Raw genomic sequence first — 13,985 nt, 5'->3', positions numbered from 1 at the left:
ATTCATATTCTGATGGATCCATTAACTTTTTGGTCTATAGAATGTTAGTAAATAGAGCAAAATGCCCATAAAAAAAGTCCCCAGAGTCTTGTTCTCTCCGACCAGCCGTCGGACAATATTGTCGATATTGTGGCGATATTGTAGGGTTGACAATTGGTGCTTTAACAAAATATCTTCACAATGAGATTTAAGATAAATAATCTTCAGTAATGGAGATAAAATGACTAAGTGGGTAAAGGTAAAAATAATAGAAGAGCTAGAACAGTCTGGTAACACAAAATGAAATTACTTTACTGTAATGCAGCCTTTAAAACCAGGGAAAGACAACACTTAAGCCATTTACGATACTACGATTTCCAAAATCTAAGACAATATCTAGTCTCATATCACAATATCAATATAATCGATATATTGCCCAGCCCTACTTTAAAGTAACCGACAGTGATGAGGATACAGATCAATAATTCAGTTGATTCAGAGACAATAGCAAATGTTAACTTTTGTAGGTCATGTAAATGGCCAGGCAGACCCAAGAGTAGAAGTATTCATTCATATTTTTTAGCTGCACGACTGATGGAAAAACTGCAGCACAGGGCCGGCAAATATGCACAAGGATTTATCCAAAAATATCTATAAAAATCAGTTGATATCTTACTAGGCTGACATGACAATGACAAGTCAACGTAGAAGAGAAGAATCCCACAAACACTAGAAAAACTAACTTAATAGTCATCCGAATGCATCAGTGCTGATGAACAAAACAAGCAGTATGAAGACATTTAGGCTGTGGGAGGCTTGTGGTTAACAGTAATGGGAAAAAATATCTATAATCACACAGACCCTCACTCATCCCAACAGGCAGCTAGAGCTGCTTTACCGAGCCCAGGACCCTTCATTTAGATCAGGAGGTATCCATCTTATGTTAGACTACGTCTCATTTTTGGTTAAGTTCTTGTAAGGTTGTTACTGTGCTACTGTGTTGGGGCATTAAAATGCTGATGCAATATTTTGTTAAATAAAATAAGGGTTTTGTAGAAAAACGTGTTCATATTCATCAAACAGAGGTATTGAAAAAAGTATTGTTCTTGATAACAGTACCAAAAAAAAATAAAAAATAATAAAAAATAGTATTGCACTAAAATTTGTAGGGACCTTGAGGACAGTGGGTTCATGGTACCGGTATTTTCATTTATTTTTATAAGAAATTGCTTAGGTTAACTTCTAAATTTAAAAATAATTATATTAATAATATCGGTAATGTTAGTTTTATTTTACTGTCCATATACTCAGTAGGCCTATTAGTTACATTTTACTTCTTTCAGGTAGGGCTGGGCAATATATTGATATTATATCGTGATATGATACTAGATATCGTCTTAGATTTTGGATATCGTAATATGACATAAGTGTTGACTTTTACTGGTTTTAAAGGCTGCATTACAGTAAATTGAACTTACCAGACTGTTCTAGCTGTTCTATTATTTGCCTTTTTCCCACTTACACATTATGTCCACATTACTGATGATTATTTATCTGAAATCGAGGTGTGAAGATATTTTGTTAAAGCCCCAATTGTCAACCCTAGAATATCACCGCAATATCGATAGAGGTATTTGGTCAAGAATATCGTGATTTCTGATTTTCTCCCCATCGCCCAGCCCTACTTTCAGGACACCAAAACAGACATAAATAAAGTTTTTTCCTCCAATTCTAATCCTGCCAGTGAGAAGAACACTTTGAAAATGGGTTTAGAAAATGAAATGTACAGAAAATAAAGCTGAATAAATAAAATATAACAATTCTAAAATATTAACAACATTTCAGAGACATGAGTTTTTGGTTTCTGCTCAGACATCGAACTCATGACCACGTACAGCCCTGCTACAAAGACAATTAACTTTTTCACAATTTGGGCAAATTATAACGAACAGACATTAGCAACGGGGACAGTGAGTCCAGTATAATGTGACCGAGGGACTCACTAGTTTTTAAACTGTGACACTAGTGAACCGTTTTGTCTCCACGGTGAAAGGAGAAACTGATGGAGAAGGAATGAACACACGCTAGACAGGATAGTAATGATTAACATAATAGGGCAGAGATCTTCAACAGGGGGTCCTCAGAGTCACTGGAGGGGGGGGGGGCCTCCAAATTACTGTCAATTTTTTTTGTTAAAATGTCCAAACAAAATTCACACATATTATTAGCAAATATAAATCTCCACTGATGATAGGCTTACTGGCCTATAGGTAGTCACTGAGATAGCCATACAGTTCATCCTAAATATTCACTGTACCACATACAAGATGATTTATTAAATCATGCCAACACTTATTTTAATAGCTTAGTATTCTATGCACTAAAAAGGTATGTGTTAAGGCTTTAGGCCGCCCTCCACGTTATTGTAGCCCTAGTTTAATATGCAACTTAATTTTATACAATTTATGTAGTAGGGGGGTCCCTTCTCTCTCTCTCTGTGTTAAGGGGTCCTTGGTATAAAAAACGTTGAAGACCCCTGTAATAGGGGAAAACAAATGCAAGTGCGTTTGCAGCCAAAATATATATATAGAAAAAAAAACAAATAAAGAAATATGATGCAAAAAAGCAGCAAGAGATATTTTGACTGTGATGCATAAAGAGGCATCAAATAAAAAAATAAAAACCACACACAACAGGCCATAACGATAATATGTGATCGTGACATGCACAATGCGTGCAGAACAGAGCCTGGCCGAGCCCGGAACGGAACGGACCGGACCGGCTGAGGCTGAAAAGCAGCAGTGCTGCTGCTGCTGTATGTTGACTAGCCACTGGCTGCTGTCTGTCGTAAACAACTCGCAGAGAACAATGGGCAGGGTTGGGTTTACTTTCTCCGATTATTACAAAAATATGCAAGCATCTTTCCTCTGGCAAAGAGATAACCCCTTCCCACGCATGACAGAAAACGCAGATATAGCCACGGATACATGTCTAAAGCATCAACAAATGCCAAATCCATCACCGGCTCTTTCCCAAAAACAAGTCAGTCTCAACGCCAAGAGCTAACGTTAGCTGGCAGCAGAGACCCACACTCGTTCGGGGATTCATCTTGCCTGTCAGTCGTGTTCAGTCGGCGGAGAAGCAAGCCGAACACCTCGTTTGCCTTCAAACAAGTCACTTGCGTTAAGATTCGCTGTAAGAAAAACACCGGAGACGTTAATAACCGGACCTGTTTACCTGTTAGAGCAGCAGCACTCCACAGGGCGCCGCCATCTTGAACACCTCACAGCCCATCCCACCGAAGTCAGCCTCCGCTGTCGGGCTGCGTGCAAACTAATCCCACAAGTTAGCGCCCCCGCAAATCGCAATTACAACTTTTACAAGTCGCTGACCCGAACAACAACTGGACTAAATGTGTTACATTGCATCTGATAACTTCAGACCGTAGTCATTTCATGTGCACACCGGCACATTATTCGCCCTGTTGCAAAGCTAAGATTGTTTTTCTCATCTCCCCATTGGTGGAAGGATGAAATGTGTGTAATGCGGTTTCGCGTGACCCACATGTGAAAAGCGCACGCGCAAATTAGATCTTTATTTTCTCCCAGGTAGTGTTTTTTATTTTTTTTTTAAACATCATTAATGGGTAGTGGGGAGATCTATATGGAAGCCCATGAACGGCAGAAAAAAAAAATAATAAAAAAATTAGAAATAGCTAAATGTCTGTGTATGTATGTATGTATGTATGTTTGAATTTATGTGTGTATGTTTGTATAATTTTAAAGTCAAAATAATTGAAAAGTAAGTAAAATGCTATTTCTATATTTTAAAGTCGAGGTAGTAATTCAAAATGTTTAACTTAACATATGTAATCATTTGTCAACAGTAAAAATGCTAACTTATTATGTCCTAATTTGACTAAAACGTAATAATTATGACATCATTTCACATAAAAGTCAAAATTATGACTTACTACAGTGTGGTCCGGGACCTCTTAGGGGTCTAGGCAGGGTTTCCAGGGGGTCCCCAGCAGAAAAGGGAATAATTTATTGTCACTAATGAAGCTCAGCATAAATTCTTAAAGAAGACTTCATATACCTTTTCCATCACTCATAACGATCAGCTGGTTCATGGTACCTCACTTGTCAGTAGTAATCAGATCCAGCTGTGTCGTTGTTAGTTAAACCAATCAGGGTCGGCCAATTGTCACGAGCCTATCACAGCATGACCTCCTGCTTTAAATCTGCTCTCTCTTCCGCGGTTGGCAGTTTTCGTTTCAGGAAATAGAGTGCGTCCCGCCTCCTCCCCTTCTGCCACCGGTGGTCACGCCCTCGGACCTGGGTTCGTCTGCACTTGGCTGTCGATGGTTCCTCTGCTCATTCACCACCACCAGTATCTGGACTCCATCGGGGGAAATGTTTGGGTTTCCTTAACCCTTTAGGACATTTGGGTTCGATGGAGTCCAATCTCCAGAGACTTGTACATTTACATGTTTGTCTGTACAATAAATATGTTCATAATTGCAAGGAAGTCTCTCCTGATTGAATTAATTCCATGCAAAGTAACACAGTAATAGAATCAGGTCTTGATATTAGCTTTTTTTTGCTCATTAGCCACTGTGGCTAGTGTTTTTTTTTAGTGGGTCTCCGCGGCTTGCTGGTCTGTTGCGCTGTACAGGCCACCGTACTCTGGCCGTGGGCTGCCGCTGCACACTGGGTCGCAGCTGTGTTCCTGTCTAGAGTGCAGATCGGGCCGCATTTTTCTGTCCGAGCCTGGCCTGGGTCCGACAGAGCAGTAACCGAACCCGGCCCGAGCCGAACAGGCATTAAGATATTTATGTCCGAGCCCGACACAGTTAACACGGGGCAACAAGCGCACGTTAACACAGGCGCGCATCTACATAATAAGCTCTTTTAAATTTAAAATGTTCGATGCCTTATCGCGCTGATGTGAGCGAGGCCGACCCGAACCCAAACATCATTTCTAAATATCTGTCCGAACCCGGCACAGGGGCACCTCCAGCCACCAGTGCTACAATATAAAGGCATGCCACGCGCCAAAGTGGCTAGTGAGAGTGACTGTGTTACCCGCCACTGCCGAAATGTACCCGCATTTGGCGGGTTGGCGGGTGCTAATGTCAAGCCCTGGATAGAATGTATGACTTTTGGTCATGGAGACAGAGCGCATCGAGTCATACTCTGAAGACCATGCCCACTGCAGGGGAAAACAATCAGCACCACAATATGGGTTATTTGCTATGTTGGTAGTGCATCCCATCACACACTTTTTAGGCACTTTCTGTTGTTTGCTAGCAGACGGAACTGATGAGGAGGCACCTTCACACAATACAAGTCAATGGAGTGCGGAGAGTTGTTTTACCCTCCGGTGGGGGTGGGACTTAAATGTGCTCTGTTTCTATGGCTTCTTCTACACTTTCTGTAATAAAACATCCAAAATATGCGGGACCCTAGGACTAAATCAGGCTGCAAAAATCAAATGGGGATCCGTAGTCTAATTTGTGTCAGTTTAGGGGTCATTGACGTGAAAAAGTTCTGGAACCACTGTCTCAGAATTTTTACTTACCATGAATATTTTTATGTTTGGCAATTCATGACATCTTATCTATTTGTATCTTTTCCTGGCAGAAATGGGCTTCCATACCCTCAATACTACTTTGTAATATTAAAGCTGAACAAATTAAAAAAAGTTTTACATTCGGATTACATTCAACATCATATGATATCATAAAATGTGACGTTGCATCATTGTCACTGACAAAAGTCCCTGTCTCTTTCTATGATAATTAGTCTTATTCAGCTGCTGTCATACAGCGTAAAATGAACAGAAAAGTTAATTGTCATTTCATGAGTGCCAGAACAACTAAATGTAGCATCAACCCGCCACAACAACATACATAGCCTACATAAACTTGAATGAACGATACAAGGACATGTGCATGGTGGAGTATGCAGTAAAGTGAATGTAACCATGACATATGTTCAGTGTATGGGTTGCTCTCAAAATGTGATTCCATAATATAAATAGTTATTCTTAACATTAATTCAAGTCAACATTACCACTGCAAAATAGATACAACAAGAACACACAGAATCACAAACAGAGCAAATTAATAAACAAGCCTCAATAAGACTTAAACATGCTCCATTTAAACATCCTTTGGCCAGTGGGTAGACTGCTGTGCTGTGCTGTGCTGTGCTGTGCTGTGCTGTGCTGTGCTGTGCTGTGCTGTGTGTGTGTGTGTGTGTGTGAAGCTTTATTATGAACTTGCCCCTAAATGATTTTCAGTACAGATAACATGCACAACATAGGCTGTGTAAGATAAATACACACATTGCATGACATGATTTAAAAGGCTGCTCAGTTTAATATTGTGGAGAAATAAAGCCTAGTCACAGAACTGATTCAGAGATTGTTTTAAGGGTAAAATGAATCAAATGAAAAATCTCATGACCCCCCCAACACTTATTCGTGTCAAGATTTAAGCTACACACGCCGTCCACAAGATGTCGCACTTGCACTTCTTCCCTAGCTCATAAAGCCTCTCATCCTCCTCCTAATGGTTCTCGACTCTTCGACTCGATGCTCTTCATCATAATTTGATAAGTTGTCAGTATTTTCTGAAAACCGTTTTCCCCAAATAATAGGCTTTTTTTTAATTTTTTTTTTAAATACGTGTAGGCTATATATTTCTTTCATTTCAACCTATCTTGTCATTCTGTGCGTGCGTGACTAAAGAAATCTGCCTGTCTGAATATCGATATGCTTTAATAAATAAAGAAAGAGTCAACAGTGTTAATCTCCAAGACTGGTTTGGTGTGTGTATCTTTGGAGGTGCTACAGACTCTTATGATCTTTAGCTCATTAAAACCTTGTGCACAACACAGTCATACACGCAGCATTATCCGACTAAATCCTGTAATTCAAACATTGGGAGGTGGAAATGGTCAGATTTTTTTTTTTTTTTTTTTTGGAAATTCTTCCTTGTATTTTAAAAAAAATTAAATAAAAATAAAATAAGTTAAATTGATATGTGTTTTTTTTTTATTATTATTTATTTTTAAGATCAGCGCAATATGCAATTGAATGGAAACAATATTCTTCTTATTATTAGATCCTTCATTTAAAGCACTGAAACGCTCTGCTTGAAGAGAATATGTATTCACTTTATGACCATGTAGGCTTGGCCTATCCCCCCCCCCCGGAGCACTGGGTGTTCAGTGTTAACTGTTCCAGGGACAGCTAAAGGCCCCGTGTGTTTTTTTACGCAAATTTCCACCTGCAGGTTGGCCATTTCATTGGTTGAAAGCACAGTCAGATTCTCCTGCGAAATTATCTGATTGAAAATCAGGGAGGGGAGAAAAAGAGAGAGCAACAAGTGTGATGCTTTTAGGCTGCTTTGCTTTTGTGACTTTTAAGGAAAGGATTTTACTCTGCAGAGCTGCTTCACCCCAGGACATCATTATTATTATTATTATTATTATTATTATTATTATTATTAGTAGTAGTAATAGTAGTTAGTAGCCTATTATTGGGCCTACTGCACATTTCATTTCGACGGGGAGCTGTTGAGTTAACGGTGAGTAACTATAGGCTGTCTTCTGAAGGTAAAACAACTTTTAAACCCAGCTAGAGGGAAACTTTTGACGACTTGTAACACCTTTTCACAAATAATAGAATCATTTCAACCGCAACGTTTCTCAAATGTGCAAATGAAACGTTACATGTCTGTATAGGCCTGTTGACCAATTAGAAAGAAATAATCATTTATATTAGCCTACTAGGCTATTTGTAGCCTATTATTAGCGCGTGAGTTTAATATATGGATACGATTATTACCTAAGACATTAAATAAGCCTATAATAAAGTAACCCGCCTGCAACTAAAGACAAAAAAACCTAAAAGCTTTATTTCAAAGTGCGTTTTAAGCCTAATTGTGTCACTCACTCACTTTATTTTATTTATTTTATTTTTTATTTTTTTGTGGGGTGTAGGATCAATATGCCCCGGTCATTTCTGGTGAAAAACAAAAGGTGCACGTCCTATAATGTTCACCGATCATATGAAGACGAGCCGAAGGCCCCCACAAGTACAGGTAAGACTCGCATAAAAGATGACATTATCCGTGTGTGTGTGTGTGTGTGTGTGTGTGTGTGTGTGTGTGTGTGTGTGTGTGTGTGTGTGTGTGAGTGTGAAGCTATGGTTGGAACAATTAAATTAGTACTGGCTACTTTTACAGCCTTATGTCATTATTAGCAGCTGCTGCGTTTGAAACAACTTTAAGAAGGGTATGCATTAACCAAACAGGCCTGTATGCTTTTAATGAAGTCATATATCATCACTCTCCAGTTCAACATGTCAAGGCTAAGCACTGAATAGATGTTTCTTATTCAAACAAAATGTCCTCCAATAGTAACAACAGGGCTTTGTTGTGATAGAATATTTGCTTGCTATTTAATCACACAGAGACATGTCTTTTCGCTTGAATCAGTCACACCTTTTTATTTGTTGTGGATTTGCAGAAGACCGACTAGAGGTCCAGAGCACGGACTCTGAAGACAGGCCTCAGTCGGAGGGGCAGTCTTCCCCTGCGGACCACTGCTCCTTTGAAAAGGACGAGGCAGAGCTTGAATGTCCCTTACCTGCTCACCCAGAGCCAACCAGACCCCCCATGGCTCCCACGCAGCCATACTACCTAAATGGTAAGCTGCCAGTGCATTTATCTCCATCTTTTTTTGCTTCCTCTGCAGCAGGGGTCTTCAAGGGTTTTTAGGCCAAGGACCCCTTAGCTGAATAAGAGACGGAGTAGGGACCCCCTGCTATTGTGCATATGTTGTATAGAATTATGTTGCATGTTAAACTAAGCCGGATGGATGAAAATAAATGGATATTGATATATTATTTAAACATAATTTGCTTTTATTTATATGTTGGATTCATATTATTGTGTATTTTCAGACATGAAACTTGAAAAGTAAAATTTTTAACATAATTTGGCGGCCACTTAAGGCTGTTTTATGCTTCTGCGTCGAATCCACGGCGTACCCCCCGCAGACCCCTCTGCGTTCGCGGACCCCCCCCCCCGCCGTCGCTCGACGCGCACTTCCAAAAAATCGTTACTTCGCGTCGAGGCTACGCAAACCGCAAAAGGACTGTGATTGGTCAGATTCCTCCGGAAACCACACGGCCCCTAGCGTTCTGGCGGTGAAATGCACCGCGATGCAAAGAAAGGCGTTCAACCCCGACGCAGAACTCCGAAAGGGTCACGACGCCGTAGGAGTGACGGCATAGCTACGGCGTGGAGTTGACGCAGAAGCATAAAACAGCCTTTACTCTAAGGACCCCCCCCCCCCTAGGGGTCACGGACCCTCTGTTGAATATCGCTGCTCTACAGTATAACTTGCATTCAGATAGGTGATTCTTTTGTGTGTGTGTGTACGTGTGCACCCTCAGAGCCTCACATGGCCGGATTCCCTCCCTACTACAAGCCGCCGTACGCCTGGGAGCCGGTGCCTTCCTCCTACAAGCTCCGTCAGATGAGTTTTAGCCCCACAGTGCTGCAGCACGCCAGCAATCTGTACGGCAGTCACATCAGCCGCAGCCCGCAGCCTCCGCAGCCTCCGCAGCCTCTGGACTGCAGCACGCACTACTCCCCCACCTCCAACACCTACCACTGTATCACCTGTGAGAAGGTACGCACCACATGTTAGCCTCACATATGTATACCGTACAAACATAAAAAGGTCAAAGTATCGGGAGATTCAATTGCATTTCGGTTGCGAAGCATTTCATCAAGCTGCGTCATCAAGGCAAAATGGAAATGTACATTGCACTGTATCAGGTGGAAACACCTCCATTAATGGGCCAACGCTGTTTTAGGTGTTCTCAACGCCCCACGGGCTGGAGGTTCACGTCAGGAGGTCGCACAGTGGAACCAGACCTTTTGGCTGCAGCATCTGCAGGAAGACCTTCGGCCACGCAGTCAGTCTGGAGCAACACATGAACGTCCACTCGCAGGTATATCACTGACTCCAAGACGCTGCACATTATAAAACATTATAAGCTCCTTCCATTTAATGGGCTGCTCCAGAATAGATGAGTAAATAAGTTCCTACATGTCCCATAATGCTAGTGTTTTGATCAGACTCTTCTTGTCTGGTAAATGTCCACATCTTTTATTTCCGACGCCTTCAGTTTGTGACACAGACTCTACGTTAAAAATGTGATAAGCTGATATGACCCTGGTGACATCACTATGACATCATCAGGATTATTTTCTATATCTATCTATAGACCCCTTACAGTGGAATGTTGTATATTTCAATGTTTTTTCAATAAAGATTTTGAAAAGAAAGTGCCCATTATAGCACATTATATGTATGTTTTCCAAGCAGTACACCTCACGAGGAGTAAAATGGATGGCCTGTCCCTTTAAAAATACAAATTACCCTGCCGCTTTAAAATTGGTTATTGTAACCTGCTCTATTCTGAGAGGGAAAATGGAAATGATTTTGTCAACTGTTGTTTTCAAGGCCAAAAATGAAGCTTGAAGCTCAAACCTTTCTCAATTCCTCATTTGTGGATGATTGATGATTTCTACTTTTGCCTTTGACCAGGAAAAAAGCTTTGAGTGCAAGATGTGTGGCAAATCATTCAAGCGCTCCTCCACTCTCTCCACGCACCTGCTCATCCACTCGGACACGAGGCCTTACCCCTGCCAGTACTGCGGCAAGAGGTTCCACCAGAAGTCTGACATGAAGAAACACACGTACATTCACACCGGTAAGTCACAGTACGTAGATTGTTTCACAGCAGGCGGCCGTATATGAAACTGTCCACGGCTCCTGTTGCTGTAATCTGCTTTCTAGGTGCAGCATGTGGGAATTGTTAGCAGGAGTAATATAACTACTGATAAATCAGAAAAGGAAATTAAACAAATGGCGTGATGATTTGCATATCTGGTTTTCCTGCTTCATGCAGAGCTCTGTAAAAGGGACTCTATGCCGTCGCCATTTGTTGCAAATAAATGTTTGACAAATCTGAACAATGGCTTGATTCTTCACCCATATGTGTTAATGCCAACCTTATCTTTTGGGGAAAAAACATGCAGGCACCATTTACAATACGGATGACAAACCTGATTTTCCCGAAGCAATTGGAAAGAAACTGCAACTTATTTACACAAATCATTTCTAATTGATTTTCTCACTGCTTTATTTCTCGGTATTTTATTTAGTGGTGGAAGAAGTATTCAGATCCTTTAGGGACCGTTCGGTATTTATGGAATGGACCACTGGAGGAAAATAGGGGACGGTCATGTCTTTTTATTCTTTGTTGATGGGAGGGTCATCCAATTTGTTTTAGTCTAGGGGGGAGGGTCACCCCACGTTTGTATGATGAGAACAGCAAAATTTCAAAGTGGCTTGTTTGGTGTATATTTATCCATGTAGCTCTATGTAGCTCTCTCAGTCTTGGCCCCTATCGCTAGCAGATGGGTCCCTCCCTGTTCAGTCAGCCAGACAATTTGAGCTGTAGCTTTAGAGCTGAATAAATCCCGCTCGCACATATAAACACAAAAACTGCTTTGCTAGCTCCATCGTGTTGTAACTAAGACATCTGCTGAAAAAATAATTTTATTCATTAGCATTATTGCCGTACTGTTTAATTCAAAAACATCCAATACAACAATATCCTTTCGATCCCGGTGATTATTTGTGAAATTGTGCAAACGACTTTTCGCCTTTTCAAGGCATTTGAGAAGGAAGGAGCGGTCGCACGCAAGCTCCCAAATTGACGCTCGTCTAAGGAATGGAGTTTTGGATAATGTTCAGCTTCGGCAGCTTTATCTATGCGAAAATATACAAGTGACGAGTCCATAGCAACCAGTGTTGAAGTTCTTATTACCTAGCATGCTTTGTTGAATGGTCTCAATGTTTTATTGTTTTATTTCATGTGAATACTAGTTTACTAGATGAGTAACTTAGTATTTGAAGTAATACATTTTTGCCAAGCGCAAACCAGTACAAGAGGCATCAAGACATTGTTGGGGAGGGTCATGCCTTTTTCCTAATCATTTTGGAGGGTCATCCAAAATGTATTGCTGATGAAAGGAGGGTCAGGTCTATTTTGACTAAAGATCCCAAAACTCCTCAGGTGGCCCCTGAAATAAATAACGAACAGTCTCTTAGTAAAAGTATTAATACCACACTGTAAAAATACTCTGAAAAAAAAAATACTGTAAAAAGTATTTAAGTATCATCAGGAAGATGTACTTAAAGTATTAAAAGTAAAAGTACTCGATGCAGAAAACTCCTCCCATTTTAGAGACTGGAAACGATCCAAACTGTTCTGTCATCAACTAAGTGTTTAATCTGCTAATCATTTCAGCTTATATTGTTGGGTAGTTTAATTTAAATGTGTATGAACTACATGTACAAAAATCCTAATTTGTAAAGTGACTAGTAAACTAAAGCTGTCAGATGAATGTAGTGGAGTGAGAAGTGCACTATTTCTCTCTGAAATGTATCAACAAAAAGACACTAAAAGAGAAGCCTCAAGTAAAGTACCTCAAATTTGTACTTAAGTACAGAACTTGAGTAAATGTACTTAGTTACATCATATCTCTGTGTTTTATTTTGTAGGTGAAAAGCCCCACAAGTGCCAAGTGTGTGGTAAAGCGTTCAGCCAAAGCTCCAACCTGATCACCCACAGCAGGAAACACACAGGCTTCAAACCGTTTGGATGTGACATTTGCTCCAAGGGCTTCCAGCGTAAAGTGGATCTCCGCAGGCACCACGAGAGCCAGCACGGCATGAAGTGAAGAGGAAGCCAGACCAGAGCCTGTGTTAATGTGTATAATACATTTCTATTCAAATAATAAGCTGATATGGAATTCGGATTGAAGGCTATTTAACTATAGCAAAGTCTCATCAGTATAACGAATAAATTAATTCAATTGTATTAGTTAATATAGTGGAAGTGATCTTTCAAAAGTTGTGTTTACATGTGGATGAATGGGAGATGTGCAGTTGTCATTTAGAATCAATGTACTTGGGTGTAAGGCTTTTGATAACAAAAGCAACAAGAACGTTATTTTTTGGTTTCATATAATTTATTTAAAGTGTGCTTGAATATGGCATTGTATATTATGTTGGCTGGAGTCTGTGTGTGAGTTGATAAATGCTTTTAATTGAAATAAAGGGTGAAAAGTAGGAACATCTTTGGTCGTTCTTTTAAAATAAAGATGTGCTAAGTGTAATATTACAAAATCCGTTGCACCTTAAAGGCAAAACACATGCACACCTGTGTGTCTAAGATGAGCACTGTAAACATGCTTTTACTGCCTGTTTGCTTCTTTCTGTGTGTTTTTCTAAGTCGCTTTCCAGTCAGAGCAGGATGTAGAATAACTATGACTGTGGCCTCAGGTTAAAATCTCTTACGGGCCCAGAGATAGTGTGTAATGGAGTAATGCTGCATTCAAATAACACACCTGGAACACCATGCAAATCCGAGGCCAGAGAGATAGTTGTTCCTGGGAGTCGACTAGAAAGCAGACGAAGGAGAGTTAGCAGCCATTACTGTAAGTGAGATCTTTTATTCAGTTTGACGCTCAGCGGCATCCTCGTTATTACTTCAGAGTGACAACCAGCTCTTTGATCTCAGTAAAAAAAAAAAAAAAATCACAATTGCACAAACTGTCAGATACACCATGATTAACTTTTGGCCACACACCCTCGCATGCATACATGCAGTGTGAGTGCTTGGCCTTTACAGTGCGTTGAGTCTAATGGGATACAAGGATTAATAGGAGGCTGTGGAAGAGGGATTGATTACTTAGTCAGCCGTTACCACACCCAGCCAGCCTGTTGGATTAACTTCAACAAACAAGTGGCGGCTCTAATGAAGACTCACCACCCTCCTCAAACACCAAACCTGTTAGGACTAAGCTGCTCGAGGCAAATCAGATCATCACCTGGCCCTTTTAAATC

The 13,985-nt window shown here is 40.5% G+C and overlaps 2 protein-coding genes across 5 annotated transcripts in view; one reads left to right on the top strand and one right to left on the bottom strand.

The window, feature by feature from the left end:
• tsc1b (TSC complex subunit 1b) overlaps nt 1-4,066 on the bottom strand; it is a 39,864-nt gene extending 35,798 nt beyond the window's left edge. For 2 of the 4 annotated variants that reach the window (XM_039779359.1, XM_039779361.1), the window contains exon 1: nt 3,217-3,455. The gene's annotated coding sequence lies outside the window, so the exon portion shown is untranslated. Of the gene's footprint in view, nt 1-3,092; nt 3,164-3,216; nt 3,456-3,952 lie in introns of those variants that run through there. The other 2 variants (XM_039779360.1, XM_039779362.1) reach the window with 2 other exon arrangements.
• A 3,172-nt stretch (nt 4,067-7,238) lies between these two features.
• On the top strand, nt 7,239-13,208 carry gfi1b (growth factor independent 1B transcription repressor). Its single transcript, XM_039778853.1, has 8 exons — nt 7,239-7,469; nt 7,503-7,576; nt 7,992-8,092; nt 8,520-8,699; nt 9,451-9,689; nt 9,877-10,014; nt 10,614-10,779; nt 12,639-13,208. Exons 3-8 carry the CDS (start codon nt 7,999-8,001, stop codon nt 12,815-12,817), a joined length of 996 nt encoding a protein of 331 aa, XP_039634787.1. The 5' UTR covers nt 7,239-7,469; nt 7,503-7,576; nt 7,992-7,998; the 3' UTR covers nt 12,818-13,208.
• Nucleotides 13,209-13,985: the final 777 nt, after the last annotated feature.

This window comes from Perca fluviatilis, chromosome 17 (genome assembly GCF_010015445.1).
Source record: "Perca fluviatilis chromosome 17, GENO_Pfluv_1.0, whole genome shotgun sequence".
Classification (NCBI taxonomy): domain Eukaryota; kingdom Metazoa; phylum Chordata; class Actinopteri; order Perciformes; family Percidae; genus Perca; species Perca fluviatilis.
The sequence above is the reverse complement of the archived record's forward strand: the minus strand, read 5'-3'. Positions and strand labels throughout refer to the sequence as shown.

What these genes read in the sequence shown, in the direction of transcription:
- gfi1b (XM_039778853.1), top strand. Translation starts at nt 7,999, where the DNA reads ATGCCCCGGTCATTTCTGGTGAAAAACAAAAGGTGCACGTCCTATAAT. An exon ending in GCAGCCATACTACCTAAATG is followed by an intron (nt 8,700 to 9,450) that starts GTAAGCTGCCAG and finishes GTGCACCCTCAG; the next exon opens with AGCCTCACATGGCCGGATTC. An exon ending in ACTGTATCACCTGTGAGAAG is followed by an intron (nt 9,690 to 9,876) that starts GTACGCACCACA and finishes ACGCTGTTTTAG; the next exon opens with GTGTTCTCAACGCCCCACGG.